This window comes from Salvelinus namaycush, chromosome 18, assembly GCF_016432855.1.
Source record: "Salvelinus namaycush isolate Seneca chromosome 18, SaNama_1.0, whole genome shotgun sequence".
In the NCBI taxonomy this organism is placed as follows: Eukaryota; Metazoa; Chordata; class Actinopteri; order Salmoniformes; family Salmonidae; genus Salvelinus; species Salvelinus namaycush.
In genome coordinates this window covers 18,482,786-18,501,458 of record NC_052324.1, presented here as the reverse complement: position 1 = coordinate 18,501,458, position 18,673 = coordinate 18,482,786, and the positions used below count along the sequence as shown (strand labels likewise).

Genomic DNA, 18,673 nt, shown 5'->3' with positions numbered 1-18,673 from the left:
GTTTAACCAGCAGCACATTGACGCAAATCACAGCTGTTCTTTTGACGGCTCCCCAATCAGAGTACCCAGCATAGGGATTTCTCATGTTTATTAAAAAAGGGTTTGAGTTTATACAATAGGCACACAGCATGGCACGGTTTCTTAGCCCGGAAGGATACATGGGAGAACAGACAGACCTCAGCTAGCTAGCCTACATACTGTATCTTCAAATGAGGAAGTCCAAAGCTCCAGGACAGTGTGCTGTCAAAAGAATGCACCTATTAAGTTCTCCACGTGGGACTGTCACAGTGAATAACGACCTAGAGGAGGAGCAGGCTTGATTTTAATTGGAGAAGGGGGTAATCCCACAGAAGTCTTGTCATTTCCCATGGTGAGGGTGGGCGGCGCGGGCGGGCTGGGAGAGAGTGAACAGGGAGAGTGGTCTGACGGCCCTCCGGACCCTGGGGTTCAGAGACCGTCCAATTATACCGGTCCATTCAGAGCTGGGGGCCCTGGGGCCAGGAGAACACAAGGACTCACACAGTCGCCATGTACACGACAAGGGGAAGGGGTCAAACTCAGACATGATACTGGTGTAGTCATCAACATGACCCCAATTAACCAAGGGCTTGAACTTTTGACTGGACATGCTTTGGAATTTGCTGAAATCATTTTGACAATCTGAGTCACGAGGCATGACCAAAATACGACACTAATACATATACCGTTGGATGGCATATTTTTTTTTGGTGTGCATAATTTTCACTAACAATTAACTTATTGGTGACAATATGGCCAAATACGCAAACCAATCTATAAAAAGTTGTTCCTCCCTGGTAGGGAAGACTGTATAGTCTACCATCTGACCAGAGCAGTAAAAAGGAGACATGATTTAAACGCAGTGCCAAGACCCCTGATATCTCATTAATTTCCAAAACACAAAACCTATAAACTATACTCACTCAAAGCCTAAACTGAAAATAAATCACGCCTACAACTCAACGGATCGCTGCTAGCAGCACTTCACCAGGGGAGGCAGAAGATATGCAAGTTGGGATATTTTAACCGTAAAGAACCTCCAAAGCGTAACGGAGTACTCACTCTGCAGGCCGTCTAAATAGTGTCCTTTGCAGTTCATCATACGATTGTTTTCATCTTTATGAGTGGTGCAGTACTGTACCTCCTGTCACTAGCACATCTGAATCCATATCATATCCAACCCCAGAGATGTCTCTAACTGCCTCGCTCGGTCTGTGCTCTTTATGGATAATTGGAAAAGGAGAAGACCGGCAGAATAATGTTCACGGGGGGGGGGTTAATGCCGGCAGAGTCTGCTGCTTGCGTTTCAAATCGATAATTCGCTTTAACCGACACTCAGTCTGCAAGCACAGCCTTAATTAACACAGGGGAGTTGGCCTTAAGGAGAATGGGAGAGGAGAGAGGGCATGACTGAACTGCAGCTGAATAAATGCATGTTGAGGGGAAAGAGCCACCCGTTCATTGACCTTAATTGTGTAGTGTTTTATAGATTCAATAAACATCACCAGAGAATAAGTAATATAACTGGATCCTGAGAAATATCAGGGGACGACTGATGAAATCAAATCAAAATAAGTCTTTACATCTCAGTTTATGGGGTAGGTTTGAAAAATTGTGCAGGGTTTACATTTTTGTTATGGTACCTTCTTAATTTCATTATGTCTGCCGCTGCCTACCTCGTTCCAATTCATGCCTCCCCAGGGCCCACTTGGCTGGTAATTACAGCAGCAAAAACAAAACAAGGACTTGTTGTACAAACCATTAACGAACCCCATACATATTTGACAGGTATTTAGGGAATGCAATCGATACGGAGGAATGCAGCGCTATCCAGAGGTGGGACACTGAAGGGAACTTCTATGTCCGTTTGCCTCTAACTGAATAATATTAGCCACCATGATGCATTCATTTAGGCAGAGAGCTGCTGCAATAATAACAACAACAACTCTGAAACACACAGACCTCCAATGATCAACAGCCCCAGCTGTGGACATTAACATACTTTGTCTGACTTCTCTTTCTTGTACTGTAAAACTTCTGGATGGAGTAGAGACGAAATGGAAGCAGTTGATCAATAATGAGTACAGGTAATTGTAAATCCATTGATAACTATCTATCAATAGCATTATTAACTTATGAATGGAGAAACCATTACCCTGAACTCTGACACCATTAAAAGGAAAGAACAAGCGTCTGCTGTTAGCTAGACGGAAATATCATTATTGTCAGTTGAAAAGCTGCCGCTTACAGTATTTAAAATATACATCTCACATTGATTATTCTTTCATTTAAAGAAATACCTTCCCTTATACAGCACATGTATTATATTAAGCGGGAAGACTTGAGCACCAATCTCAAGAAGAGCTCATGTGACCATTTTTGCTGCTTTGGCACCGTTGCCCTCCATTAAAAACACAGTCTTTTCATTAAGTATCATCAAATGAGTCTTGAGCAGGATATGTGGGTCTCAACCTAAACTGTGAATGTCTAAAATATCCCGACATCTGATCCTGGACCAGTCAGGACTTGAACCTGGTACAATTAAAATAAAAAGGCAATTTCCTGGTCTGTGACTGCAGCTACCTACTCAGAGCTCAAGCATTGTGTTCCTTAAAGTCAATGGTGGATGAATACATTTGGCAACAATTGAAAGGAGCGCACGTTTCAGCAGAACAAAACATCTTTATGTATACAAGCCAACTCATGAGGCAGAAGGAGAGAAGGTTGACCTTTCATTGACTAACCGTGGGGTTAACTCAGCACAATGCAGTCTCTGTCAAAGTGCAGGTGAGATGGCTGCCTTTTCTAGGACCAAATAAAAGGATTGTGATGAATGACCAGTCAGATGTGATGTCAGCCTGACTGTGGAAAAAGCCCATAGGGATTTTAACCCTCCTGTTGTGTTCGTTTCATGTTAAATAATGCTGTGTTCCCGGTCCAAAATGACCGCCCCATTATAGCGGATTATAAATCCATAATAATACATATATGATCACCTAATGTTGTGTTAGATCTTTTTATCAACTTAAGTTATTGTGAACATTATAAGTTTTGAACTTCTATTTGCTATTTATGGCCTGTAGGCCTCATTGACCTGAGCTCATACAACTTGTTTTTGAGAAAAAAAAGCATAATGTATGGATTATTTTGACTTTAACAAATACTCAGATGAAACATAGTGCTATTTATCACAGACTACTTTGTGTCAAAGTTTAACAAGGACTCTCTCCTCCTCACCAGTGTCATGAACAAAGATATGATCTAGAGCCTCACATACAGTATATAGTTTGGTCATTGTGCTGCCACAGAATGAATTGTGCAAGGACTCAAAAAGCTTTATATACCAGAGCTGCGAGAAAAGTTGTATACATTATTGAAACAATGTTGCGATTTTTTGTGAGAATGCCAACAGGTGTGGTTCCCGTGAGGGAAGATTCTATTGGGGTAAGGTTCCTGTGGGGATTGCCATGGAAGCCAAGAAGGAGAGTGAGGCGTGTGTGTGTCCTCAAACACACATGCATGTGGGTGTCTGGGAGAGGAGGTGTGTCCATCTGATGAATGGGCATGTGCCTGAACTCAATTTTATTACCCTAATTGTAGTCTCACCCATTCATTTGTAATGACCGGTCATTTTTGACAGGGAACACCACAGGTGTACAAAAGTTAAATAAAACACCCCAAATGTAATAAAAATCATCAAAATGTATTTTGTGTGTTCAGATGCCCTGTGTGGACAAAGTCATGGAACCTTATGACAATCAGATTAAAGGAACTACATTTTTCAGAAAGAAAACTCAGTCCAATTTGACCGGAAGACAGCAGGAGAGTTAAGAGTCACCAAGTCGAAAACATAATACAAATACAGTCACGACCAGAATAACTGACACCCTTGACAAAGATGAGCAAAAAAATACTGTATACAGTAAGATAATACAAATACTGAGCTATATTATATGCAAAAATATATATATTTTATACTGATACAATTGCCCAGAAAAAAATGTTTAACAAGTATTATTATTATTTTATTTTTTTAAATACAAATTGGGTGTCAAAATAATTGGCACCCCTGTTTTCAATACTCCAGCACCCTCCCCCTGCGAGGAAAATGTCACAGACCCATTTTCAAAAATATTTTATGAGATTGGAGAACACATTGGGAGGGATCTTAGACCATTCCTCTACACAGAATCTTCCCAGATCGTTGATATCCTTCATTTGCGCTTATGGACTACCCTCTTCAATTCAAACCACAGGATTTCAATGAGTTTCAAGTCCGGAGACAGATGGCCATTGCAAAGTGTTGATTTCTTGGTCAATTAACCATTTCTTTATGGATTTTGATATGTGTTTGGGGTCATTGTCTTGCTGGAAGATCCACAGCCAAGTTACAGCTTCCTGGTAGAGGCAACCAGGTTTTGGGCAAAAAAGGTCCAGGTACTGGGTAAAGTTCATCATTGTTTTGAGCATACAATAGTATTGGTATTACTTATTGTACTATTTTCTTTTCTCCTCTTTATCAAGGGTGCCAATCATTTTGGTTGTGACTGTACTACAGTTACCAAAGGCATATGCTTTTACTTTTGGACAGACGGACTGTATCGTTGTATCTTACATTGCTTCTCTACCTGCGCATGCCTGCTGCTAGTTTGTGAGGACAAGACGTGAAGGGAGAAGGTGGTGTAGTGAGAGAGAGGTGAGTAGTAACCTCCAGCTGCCAAGGTAGCTAGCTGGCTGGCTGTGGCAGCTCTATGGTGCGCACTCCAGGGGCAGCTTTACTTAAGAGGAGAGGGCTGTGTAATCAGGCCCCCAGCTTGTCATTAATACTGGGTGTCTATCCCCAGGTCTGCACCACTCTGTTCACCAAACCTCCTGTTTACTCCATGCTTCGCTCTGCCTCTGCATCACACAGCCCTCAGCCATGGAAATGAGGAGGATCCACTTCCATCGCTCCTGCAGAGCGCTGAGCCAAGGGGGGTGGGGGGAATAGAGACAGGTAAAGCCCAGCAAAGTATGTGAAGGAAAGACAACAAGCAACTGCACAACAAACTGACAGGCTTTGAGGCCAAAGCTTTGGCCACCTGGATGTTTTATTCTGTTTGTTCGCCCACCCCTACTCTGTGCGGTTATTCTTTAAAATGACTTTTTCAAAAAGCAGCACGAGATAGAGCGAGAGAAAGAAAGCTTGCAGGCAAACCAGGCTCTCGTTTAACAATCAAATTATGCTTACTAAACAAACGGCTCCTCGGGCGAGGCTAGGCAAGTCGAAGGATGGATTTATGAAGCCGTGCCAAGCATCTCCAAGTGCTAATGTCATCAAAAATACCTCCCAACCTGTCGGCACACTGTATTAATGAGCTATTAGGTGTTTGTGGTTAAACCATTTACAGTGCGGTGTATTTTCCGCATGCTCCCTGGAAAGTGCATCTGGGCCGGGGGGCTCCTTTCACCAGGGAACACATCCATCTGCTGCCACCGCCACACTATTTATTCTAGCACTACGACAGATTTACACAAACCTTTTGTCGTTAGTCTGACATCTCTATTTATTACAGGAAACACTTAAAATAAGACAATTGCACCAGAATAATTTTTTCCTTCTTTGGTGCAACCAATTTACAAACTCCTTAAGTGGATATTAAATCAGGACGACATGACAATTCTTGTGACGCGTCCCCCCAGGAAATACATTTCTGTTGATGTGAAAGTAAATACTGCAGAGGGAATCCAAATGTCAATACTGTGTTCTTTTATACGAGGACAACAGTAAGCTATGACACACTGCTGATGTTTTTGTCACACCAATTTTACAGTAACATCTATAAAAGCTCTAGACAGTGTGCATGAGTGGAGCCAGAACATTATACTATTCCTCATCCCTGAAACTGTGTTCATACAGATCAATGGCCAGGGAGTTGAAGGTAGTTTTCAGAGGCCATGTTTAAGGCTGATTGTGATGGCAGGCCTCCCTAGAGTCGGTATACAGATCATTATGCAGGCTGAGGCAATACAATGCACCATCATTCTCACTCACATTTTTTCTCCCTGAAGAGCCTGTCCAACTCCTATTATATGAGTAATGAACATTGTCTCAAAAGAAGAACCTACTTAAGAACTTGTATTGGATGAGTGTTTTCTCGCTCTTACCAAAGTCCTTGTGGGAGGACATCCAGCCAATCCCTTTGAGGGAGACGATGGCCAGTAGGCCGGAGCCCACGAAGGAACCAATCCCAGAGAAGAAGAAGAACAGTCCCATGATGGCACTCTGCATGGACCTGGGGGCGGCTGAATAGGCAAACTCCAGACCTGGGAGAGGAGACAGACACTGAACTCAGAGATCCATAGAATAAACAAGGAATAAACAAGAAATACTAACAAGTAAACAAACACAATCATGCAGCACATCCGGTCATACAGAGTAAACATTGACAGATGCTAACACTAATCCAAACACATTTCTAGACTCTGGGCAAACAATGTCCATGTTCTAACCATGGCACATCCGGCCTGGGGTGAGGAACAGTTCAAAGTGTTTTTAGATGACTTTGGCAGAGGACAGTCCATTGGCTGTGTGGTGTGTGGATATGTAGTAGGCTTGGGAGTTATCCAGATTGTCATACCGACCTTGTGCTATACCGGGGTATTCGATAATAATGGCACTGAACACAAAGGGTGCTGTTTTCAAACCCAATGATACTCTGAAATCCGAAGGTTAGCAATGCTAACAAGTACATGTAAAATCCCATAGAGAATGCTAACTAAAGGCTAAGCAGCGCATTGCAAACATTTCGTACAGTTTGACCTAAACTATACAAGTAACTCAAAAATGCTACTCCCAGTTTGCTGCACGCACAAAACACATATTAGCCAGCAAGGCTCTTGAACCAGGAGAGGATTCTCTGCTGTTACCAAGCAAATGCTTGATTTTGGAAGAAGCTAACCACTTTGCTAGATAGCTAATTGGCTACTAAATTAGCAAACCAAATGCACAACTGCAGAGCATTTAGCACATTTTGGACAGTTAATTTAGATATGTAGCTGGCAAACAGTTCCATACTGTAATTAGATCACCTGGCGCATGCTACACAACAGTGGGTGACTCACAAGGCTAACGGGTTCGTTGTGTGCTTTTAAACAAACACCATGTGACGGGGGACTACCAGGTGAAATTAAGAAAGTATTTGCTCTTTACTTCCTAATGATTTGCACATGTTAACTGCAGGTAACTATTTGTATCTACAAATTGATTTAAAAACGTCAAATAAATAGTTTCAACGGTATTGAAAAACCATCCCGTGGCTTTTTCCAAATACCCTGGTATATACGGTATACCGCCCAAGCCTAGTACGTAGTGTAGTGGTCAGCAGCAGACAGTGTGTGTTACTGTCAGGATGACTTATTACCCATGGGTCCCACCCAGACAAAGTAGCGAGGGGGCGATCACTATGGAAACACCTCTCATGCTTCACTGTAGAACTCCACTTACAGGAGATTAGATTTGCATCAGAATAACAGGCCTTTCATCCATAACAACAATGTGATCAATTTATATACATGAGACTTGGCCTGCCGCTGCACTGTTTGACTGCTAAATATCAGTGAAACATAGGGTTGTTCTCTCCTCCTACACCCGCAGGCTACCTTACAGCAGCAGGGGACCATCTCAAGTACCTATTCAGCTGCAATTGTTTCTGGAAAAGGTCTCTCAATATTTTATGTGTCAGGAGAGAGGATGGGGTTGAGGGGGAAGGAAAACGAGTAAAAAAAATCATTTAAAAAAATCATTTTTCTTTTGCAATAAGAGCTGCCTGCTAGCTGACATTGATAATTTCATGGTGCCTCAAACTTGCGATTTTTCAAATAAGGCCCTATAGCTGCAGCTGTCAGGAGAGATAAAGGAGCCTCTTAAGTACGGATGCCTTTTTAGGCATTCCTCCGAGGGGAACATTACAAGAAATCCATGTGACACACAACTCCTCGTACAGCTACCTGGTCTGAGACTAATGTAGCTTATTAGGATACAAAACACTTTCCTAATAGAAAAAAATAATCTGGCGTGGAAACTTTATTACACTGTGTCAAACGCTCTGCCACAACACACCTGACCTTTCCATTTGTTTCCACCTGAAAACATTTCGTTATATCGTCAGGTAACCTTTTGACAGCAAATTAAAAAAAGCCCTGGTCTTGGTTACTGTTTAATGAAATACATACCATAGGGTGAATGCATTAGTTCTCTCTGACAATGCACATAGTACAATGGGACATGTAGTGAACAGAGGAATTTGCAGGACTATTTTCAATAGGGGTGTGAACGTTTAAACAAAATTGGGATGGTTTAGAAAAAAATCCCTAACCAATGTATTTTTTTTAACAAAATGTACAATACCGTTCAAAAGTTTGGGGTTACTTAGAAATGTCCTTGTTTCATTAAATAGTATCCGCAAAACACCAGTCTCAATGTCAACAGTGAAGAGGCGACTCCGGGATGCTGGCCTTCCAGGCAGAGTTCCTCTGTCCAGTGTCCTTTTGCCCATCTTAATCTTTTCTTCTCATTGGCCAGTCTGATGTGGCTTTTTCTTTACAACTCTGCCTAGAAGGCCAGCATCCTGGAGTCGCCTCTTCACTGTTGACGTTGAGACTGGTGTTTTGCGGGTACCATTTAATGAAGCTGCCAGTTGAGGACTTGTGAGGCATCTGTTTCTCAAACTAGAACCTCTAATGTACTTGTCCTCTTGCTCAGTTGTGCACCGGGGATTCTCACTCCTCTTTCGATTCTGATTAATGCCAGTTTGCATTGTTCTGTGAAGGGAGTAGTACACAGCGTTCTTCAGTTTCTTGGCAATTTCTCGCATGGAATAGCCTTCATTTCTCAGAACAAGATAGCCTGACGAGTTTCAGGAGAAAGTTATTTGTTTCTGGCCATTTTGAGCCTGTAATAGAACCCACAAACGCTGATGCTCCAGATACTCAACTAGTCTAAAGGCGTCCAGTTTTATTGCTTCTGTTTTCAACTGTGCTAACATAATTACAAAATGGTTTTCTAATGATCAATTAGCCTTTTAAAACTATCAACTTGGATTAGCTAACACAACGTGCCATTGGATCACAGGAGTGATGGTTGCTGATAATGGGCGTCTGTACGCCTATGTAGATATTCCATAAAAAAATCAGCCGTTTCCAGCTACAATAGTCATTTACAACATTAACATTGTCTACACTGTATTTCTGATCAATTTGGTATTATTTTAAAAAAGGGACACATTTTTTTGTTGTTGCTTTTCTTTCAAAAACAAGGACATTTCTAAGTGACCCCAAACTTTTGAATGGTAGTGTACATCGCAGTGCAGTTATAACAAAACTACCACTAACAGGTCCAGATCATCATCAAGAGAAAAATAAAAATTCTACAAATACCTAACACAACAATGCCATAACGTTAGAAGATATCCTTCTTTTTAATGATTTTCCATGGATATAAAGTGCTCCGCACGTCATCTTCATTAACAGTTGGGAAAATGGCAGAGAGTGAGACAGGGAAGTGACAGCAGCAAAGTCCTGTCTGCTAATACTTTGAGGTTAAAAGAGAAGGTGGTGAAATGTAAACTTTGCGAGGTGGAATTGAGCTACAGTGGCAGTACAGGTGCAATGCTTCACCATCTGAAAGGGAGGCACTGAGACCCCCAACCCGTTGCTGGCAGCAGTGCAGTAAGGGACGGAGTGAGAAAATCACAGAGCTGACTACAAAAATGATTGCAATTGATATGCAGCCATTGTCAATGGTAGAGGATGTTGGCTCGCTGCCCTGATGGCATATATAGAAGCAGACTACAGGATGCCATGTCGAAAAACCGTGACAGCCCGGATGAAGAAAATGTACAATGATCGCTCAAAGTATAAAGCGCAAGCTCTCAAACACCATACGTAGTTTTAACAACAGATTGTTGGATGTCAAATAACACAGTCATACCTCACTGCAACGAGACATCACATTGATGAGAAGTGGGCCCATGTACAGGACAACTGAGAACATGGAGGACAGGCACACAGAGAACCTAAAAACGGCATTAACTACCATCATTGCTGAGTGGGTGGGGACAGCAGTAAGGTCAGCGCTGTCTGGTAGCCATGACTGCAGTAGATTGAACTGCATTGCCCCGTAGTGGTCATACGCAGGACCAAATCTGAAGTGTGAATTCACATGTCAATTTACGATTTTTTTTATTAAAGTTTAAAAATATTTTTTTTACATTTGTCACATTCCTAATTTTCAATCCCTTACTTGTCTATGTGGAGGTATATAGAATGAGTTGAGATTTAATAATAATGTCCGCTTCCCAACCACACGCAAAACAAAGTTAAAATATTTTATTTTGCCTTCTCCCGAGGGCTGTTGGAGGGGTAGATTTTTTTTCTTGAGAAATAATATTAGCTTTAAAAAAATTTTTTTTTAAAGATCAATCCCAGAGGGGATCATTTTGCAACATTTTTGCATATCCTTAATGCCCGAAAGCAGGCAAACTGCAGGTGGTGCATAAGGAAAGAATTACCATAGTCCCTCCAAGGATAAAGGAATTGTAATGGGGTAGGAGGTGGGCCCTAGATGTATTAAAAAGGATGTATTCAAACAGAATAAGACCAGGGGAAACTTTTTTTTTCCAGACATACAGTGGGGAGAACAAGTATTTGATAACCTGCAAAATCGGCAGTGTTTCCTACTTACAAAGCATGTAGAGGTCTGTCATTTTTATCATAGGTACACTTCAACTGTGAGAGACGGAATCTAAAACAAAAATCCAGAAAATCACATTGAATGAAGGAAGGAAGACCCAGCCACGACCCTTCTTCAATGCTCTTACTGAAGGAAGGAGGTTGTTGGCCAAGATTTCACGATACATGGCCCCATCCATCCTCCCCTCAATACGGCGCAGTCGTCCTGTCCCCTTTGCAGAAAAGCATCCCCAAAGAATGATGTTTCCACCTCCATGCTTCACGGTTCGGATGATGTTCTTGGGGTTGTACTCATCCTTCTTCTTCTTCCAAACACGGCGAGTGGAGTTTAGACCAAAAAGCTCTATTTTTGTCTCATCAGACCACATGACCTTCTCCCATTCCTCCTCTGGATCATCCAGATGGTCATTGGCAAACTTCAGACGGGCCTGGACATGCGCTGGCTTGAGCAGGGGGACCTTGCATGCGCTGCAGGATTTTAATCCATGATGGCATAGTGTGTTACTAATGGTTTTCTTTGAGACTGTGGTCCCAGCTCTCTTCAGGTCATTGACCAGGTCCTGCCGTGTAGTTCTGGGCTGATCCCTCACCTTCCTCATGATCATTGATGCCCCACGAGGTGAGATCTTGCGTGGAGCCCCAGACCGAGGGTGATTGACCGTCATCTTGAACTTCTTCCATTTTCTAATAATTGCGCCAAGCTGCTTGCCTATTGTCCTGTAGCCCATCCCAGCCTTGTGCAGGTCTACAATTTTATCCCTGATGTCCTTACACAGCTCTCTGGTCTTGGCCATTGTGGAGAGGTTGGAGTCTGTTTGATTGAGTGTGTGGACAGGTGTCTTTTATACAGGTAACGAGTTCAAACAGGTGCAGTTAATACAGGTAATGAGTGGAGAACAGGGGGGCTTCTTAAAGAAAAACTAACAGGTCTGTGAGAGCTGGAATTCTTACTGGTTGGTAAGTGATCAAATACTTATGTCATGCAATAAAATGCAAATGAATTACTTAAAAATCATATAATGTGATTTTCTGGATTTTTGTTTTAGATTCCGTCTCTCACAGTTGAAGTGTACCCATGATAAAAATTACAGACCTCTACATGCTTTGTAAGTAGGAAAACCTGCAAAATCAGCAGTGTATCAAATACTTGTTCTCCCCACTGTATGTCACAATTCTGCCATCTAATTTTCCTTGAAGATATCCCCAGTGGGGTGGTGTGGAAAAAGTGGAGGGGAAGTTTATTTAAGGGCTCCCCACAGCTTTATTCTGTCTGTATTTGAATTTCATGGGTGTACTAGTACAGTAATAAAGTATGACTGACAGTTGTTTTTAATAGACACCTGGGCAAACCAGTGTGTACGCTGTTCCAAACATAACTTTATTATGTACAATTTAACTGATAATGTGGATATTTTTATTTTATTTGTGAGTACATTACTTCAGGTGAATAAATCATCTGCCCTCAGCCACACAACAGCTACTGTACCTACAGTGTATTTTTCCCTGGTTAGGGTTTGTCCTGGTTGCAGTTGTTAGCAGTAATGCCTCCAGGGGCCATAGTGTGGAAGAGCTGCCATTGGCACCAATCCCTCCACAACAGTCAATATGGTTGGCTTGTGTCATGGTAGGGGATCCACAGAGATTATGACCATAACAAGACAGGGCACCTGATGAGAGGACATCAGCTGCAGACAGCCAGTCATATACACTTCCTTAGAATGAGTCAGTAGCTAAGGGTGCCAGGAGTGAGTGGCTAACTGGATGCTGGAGGTTTTACTCAAGACAGTCTTGAACAGTCAGTCACATGGCTTACATTTCAGTCTACTCGCCTAGGCACAATACAAAAGACTAAACACTAAGTTGCTAAGGGTCTCCTATGTGGCGACGCCATTGTTGGGCTGAGGAGGAGAAACACAATCTTCAGTAAGAACTAGCACTAACTTATAGAGAGGTTATGCATGAAAGACATGTTGAAGAAAATGAGGAAAAAAGCATTCCTCTTATATGAAACAATAGATAGAGGACTTACAAAATATATTTTTGTATACAATGTGAAATATAGTGAGGAAGTGACAGCGAGCCAAATAGACAGACGGGAGGATGGCTCAATCATGGACCGAGGTCTCAACAACCCCAGTCATCCAGGTAATTGAAATCTGTCCAAAACAGAAGCCTTAGCATGGTAATGTTCATGACTGCAGGAGAAATAGAAAGAAAATAATAATAATGTGGTAGGATTCTATTGATTTCAAATGGTGCTCTGCTCATAGTGCCAAGATGATCAGCTTATGTGATATTTCACAACAGCTTAACCTTCAAAGATGTGAGGGAGGAGAGATTATATACTAGACATGATTTGCTAATACTGGTCATGGTGCTACTACAGTATGTTGTTACAGCATAATCAGAGTGAGGACAATCGGCGAACTGCTGTATACTTATGGCCTATTGTAACACCTTTCCACTACTCCTCACAGCGCCCCAAACTCTACCCTTATCTAAAAAAAAAAAAAATTATAATAATATTATGTCCAAAGAGAACAGACAAAATGGACATAGAAAGAAGCTGGCTTGATGAAAACTGTGGTGCTACCCATTCCAAGGTTAGGACTAACCACCAGAGGACTTGAAAATGAGCCGGAGATGAGAGGATCACCAAAACTAAAAGGTATTTTGGTTTCAGCGCATTTTCTTTAAAAAAAATGGTATAGCCTATCAATGTGTTGGCATACTGTGTAATACAATAGATACTTGTACTAAAAATGTGAACGTGTTTTTGCAGAACATACAACCATGCCAACAACCATCCGTGGAGATCAGTGGACAAAGGGCTGGACAACGGGCTGCCCCGAAAAATGCATGGACCCCAAGAAAGCGGATTCTTAAAAATATGTGTTTCTGTACGCAGCATGTGTGTTGGAGTCACTTACTTCTTAATTGATCTACCGTTTCTATCATAGGCCACAGTAATCGATGGGGGCTCAGGACGGTACCATTCTCATCATCTGATGAAGGTGCTCATGGATCAGAGTCAAACTTTGAAGACCGAGATCGTGTCATTGAAGGCAGACCAGCAGAAAGAAAAACATTCTCTGGGGGCAGAGATACAGGCGAAAGCTGATGCATTGGTCCAGAGCCAGGCGGCATTGGGGGAGAGCCAGGCGGCATTGGCGGAGAGCCAGGTGGAGAATGACGAGTTGAAGAGGGCGAGGAACGAGATGGAGTCACAATCCATGCCAGGACAGTCTGGAATTCCACCTCCGACAGACAGAGTCAACATACGTGGCAGGTTCGTCAGGTCGTCGGTTCACCCTGACATTTCCATTCCTCTTCTGACATTAGAACTTGACGAACTGCTCACCAGGCACAGGATGGGGACTGGTCTAAATAAATCAATGAGATTTTTATTTTCACTGAATCTCGATTGGCTATTGGGTAGCCTACAATTAGGGTATGGATTATTTTGCTCTTCACTTGCAGTCACTTCGTGGCCTAGGCCTACTCCCGTCACGTGGTACAGCGCCATATTTTCCTAATATTAAAAACAGTCAAATGCTGTAACGGCTGTCGTCGGTGGAAGAAGGTGAGGACCAAGGTGCAGCGTGTTAAGTGTTCATGATATTTAATAATAATCAAAACTGAACACTGAATAACAAAACAACAAAGAAACAACCGAAAACAGTTCTGTCTGGTGCAGACACACAAAGACTGAAAATAACCACCCACAAATCCAACAGAAAACAGGCTACCTAAATATGGTTCCCAATCAGGGACAACGATTGACAGCTGCCTCTGATTGAGAACCATATCAGGCCAAACACAGAAATAGAAAATCATAGAAAAACTAACAGACAACCCACCCAACTCAAGCCCTGACCAACTAAAACAAAAGACAAAACAAAGGAACTAAGGTCAGAACGTGACAGTACCCCCCCCCCCCCCCAAGGTGCGTACTCCGGCCGCAAAACCTGAACCTATAGGGGAGGGTCTGGGTGGGCATCTGTCCGTGGTGGCGGCTCTGGCGCTGGACGTGGACCCCACTCCACCATAGTCTTAGTCCGCTTCTGTGGCCTCCTAGGAACGGCGACCCTCGCCGCCGACCTTGGCCTGGGAACCCTAATAAATGGGCCCACGGGACTGAGGGACGCCTCTGGACTGAGGGACGGCGCTGGACAGACGGGCGGCTCAGGCGGCGCTGGACAGACGGGCGGCTCAGGCGGCGCTGGACAGACGGGCGGCTCAGGCGGCGCTGGACAGACGGGCGGCTCAGGACAGACGGGCGGCTCAGGACAGACGGGCGGCTCAGGACAGACGGGCGGCTCAGGACAGACGGGCGGCTCAGGACAGACGGGCGGCTCAGGCGGCTCAGGACAGACGGGCGGCTCAGGCGGCGCTGGACAGACGGGCGGCTCAGGCGGCGCTGGACAGACGGGCGGCTCAGGCGGCGCTGGACAGACGGGCGGCTCAGGCGGCGCTGGACAGACGGGCGGCTCAGGCGGCGCTGGACAGACGGGCGGCTCAGGCGGCGCTGGACAGACGGGCGGCTCAGGCGGCGCTGGACAGACGGGCGGCTCAGGCGGCGCTGGACAGACGGGCGGCTCAGGCGGCGCTGGACAGACGGGCGGCTCAGGCGGCGCTGGACAGACGGGCGGCTCAGGCGGCGCTGGACAGACGGGCGGCTCAGGCGGCGCTGGACAGACGGGCGGCTCAGGCGGCGCTGGACAGACGGGCGGCTCAGGCGGCGCTGGACAGACGGGCGGCTCAGGCGGCGCTGGACAGACGGGCGGCTCAGGCGGCGCTGGACAGACGGGCGGCTCAGGCGGCGCTGGACAGACGGGCGGCTCAGGCGGCGCTGGACAGACGGGCGGCTCAGGCCTGCCGAGGCACACTGTAGGCCTGGTGCGTGGTACCGGCACTGGTGGTACCGGGCTGAGGACACGCACCTCAGGGCGAGTGCGGGGAGGAGGAACAGGGCTCTGAAGACGCACAGGAAGCCTGGTGCGTGGTGTTGGCACTGGTGGTACTGGGTTGGGGACACGCACCTCAGGGCGAGTGCGGGGTGCTGGAACTGGAGCCCTGGTACGTGGTGCCGGCACCGGAGGGCTGGTGCGTGGAGGTGGCACCGGATAGACCGGACCGTGAAGGCGCACAGGAGGTGTCGAGCACCGAGCCTGCCCAACCTTACCTGGTTGAATGCTCCCCGTAGCCAGGCCAGTGCGGCGATGTGGAATAGCCCGCACTGGGCTGTGCTGGCGAACCGGGGACACCATGCGTAAGGCTGGTGCCATGTACACCGGCCCGAGGAGACGCACTGGAGACCAGATGCGCTGAGCCGGCTTCATGGCACCTGGCTCGATGCCCACTCTAGCCCGGCCGATACGAGGCGCTGCAATGTACCGCACCGGGCTATGCACACGCACTGGGGACACCGTGCACCTCACGGCATAACACAGTGCCTGCCCGGTCCCTCTCTCTCCACGGTAAGCACGGGGAGTTGGCTCAGGTCTCCTACCTGGCTTAGCACCACACCCCGTGTGCCCCCCCCCCCCCCAATAATTTTTTGGGGCTGCCTCTCAGGCTCCCTTGCCAGCCGTGTTCCCACATACCGCTGGTTCCTCTCTCCGACTGCCTCTGCTCTCCTAGCTGCCTCCACCTGTTCCCATGGAAGGCGATCCCTTCCCGCCAGGATCTCCTCCCATGTGTAGACTCCCTTGCCGTCCAGAACGTCCTCCCATGTCCATTCCTCTCGAGCTTTCGGCCACTGCTGCTGCTGCCGCCGCCCGTTACCACACTGCTTGGTCCTTTTTTGGTGGGTGGTTCTGTAACGGCTGTCGTCGGTGGAAGAAGGTGAGGACCAAGGTGCAGCGTGGTAAGTGTTCATGATATTTAATAATAATCAAAACTGAACACTGAATAACAAAACAACAAAGAAAAAAACGAAAACAGTTCTGTCTGGTGCAGACACACACAGACTGAAAATAACCACCCACAAAACCCAACAGAAAACAGGCTACCTAAATATGGTTCCCAATCAGGGACAACGATTGACAGCTGCCTCTGATTGAGAACCATATCAGGCCAAACACAGAAATAGAAAATCATAGAAAAACTAACATAGACAACCCACCCAACTCACGCCCCGACCAACTAAAACAAAAGACAAAACAAAGGAACTAAAGTCAGAACGTGACAAATGCATTCCTGAATTCAATCGCTTTAGCCGACATGACATTTATTCATTGTTTAAATAGTCAAGGCTCCCTTTGTCATTTCATTTTATAACTAAAATGCTTTAATGATTTAGAAGACATGTACGACTTGTATGCTGTGTGATGACGTGCACAAATGAATGAATGAATGAATGATTGATATACTGTAAATTGAAGTAGGCCTGTATGCCAATAAGTAAATTAAACAGGACTCTTACTGTAGGTCTACAGCTCCATGTCATTTCAATAACTTAACTTCTCAAAGATGCCCTCTGGTGGTCAAACTAGTATTAACGGCAACAATGGCTGACAAATAACGTGCAATATAATTCTTTATTTATTTTTAACCCTCCCCTAACCCGGTCAATGCTGGGCCAATTGTGCACCACCCCATGGGTCTCCCGGTCTGCTGCGACAGAGCCTGGACACGAACCAGGATCTCTAGTGACAAAGCTAGCAACTGCGATGCAGTATCTTAGACCACTGCGCCACTCGGGAGGCCCCATGCCATATAATTCTGTGGCACCCCGCAAGCTGTGCTGCAGTATGACGCAACTTTTAAAAAGAAGAACCACTGTACATCTAATATAGTTGTGTAAATTGAAGTTCAGTTCACCCCACAGAAGTGTGGGTGAACTTCCGAGAAGAGCTCTAGTAGCCTACATGCTGTGTTCAAAATACTTGAACCAAATGCACAATGTATTTTTGCCATTCACTCGGATGGCATTTCATGGACAGGGCCAATGTTATAGAATGTAATGTTACCCTTAGTAGCTGTACAGGTACTAGAGGTAGAACTAATGTAGCATGCCAGCACTGGTGGTGGTTACAGAGAACAATCAAACTATATGAATGTGGTTGTCCACTGTCTGTTGAGGTACTGTAGAGGCTGCAGATCATGCTGCTCAGCAAAGTCCAATGCTAAATCTGACTAAGATACTTTATCGCAGGTTCTCTTTGGGGCAAACTATCCCTACTAATGTATCCCTCCCTGGATTCCTTACCTAGCTATTTCAACAGTACATTTTTACATTTTAGTCATTTAGCAGACGCTCTTATCCAGAGCGACTTACAGTAGAGTGCATACATTTTTTTTTAATTACATTTTTATTTTTTTACATTTCATTACATTTTTTACATACTGAGACAAGGATATCCCTACCGGCCAAACCCTCCCTAACCCGGACGACGCTATGCCAATTGTGCGTCGCCCCACGGACCTCCCGGTTGCGGCCGGCTGCGACAGAGCCTGGGCGCGAACCCAGCCCAGCCTGGGCGCGAACCCAGAGACTCTGGTGGCGCAGCTAGCACTGCAATGCAGTGCCCTAGACCACTGCGCCACCCGGGAGGTACAGTAGCACAGGCAACAGTTGCTATACATGTGTAAGGATGCAGGAAGGGTTTTGTGTTTTAGAACAGAAAACCATTGATTGGGTGAGTCATTAGGGCATAAGAATGAAGAGGAAAACAATGTCAGGTTTGTTCAAAGGCTGGAGGAGAGGACTATTAATCACAATGCATACTAAAAGGTTACTTTACCATTACATAGACTACTGCACTTCAACTTCCCCTTTAACAAAACATTATATAATTGGCTACTGGATAATAGCGGTGGTGCAATCAAGATACTTTTTAACAATTATATCAACATCTATTAGTACTGACTGTATGACTGCAAGACCAAATTATCACTTGTAACCAAATCTGTTAGACAA

General features: G+C 44.9%; 1 protein-coding gene across 1 annotated transcript in view; it reads right to left on the bottom strand.

Moving 5' to 3' along the window:
- Positions 1 to 18,673, bottom strand: part of slc15a4 (solute carrier family 15 member 4) — a 39,790-nt gene that overhangs the window by 1,819 nt on the left and 19,298 nt on the right. The window contains exon 8 of the mRNA XM_039013406.1: positions 6,166 to 6,324. Coding sequence (XP_038869334.1) covers positions 6,166 to 6,324 — 159 coding nt within the window. The remainder of the gene's footprint in view (positions 1 to 6,165; positions 6,325 to 18,673) is intronic.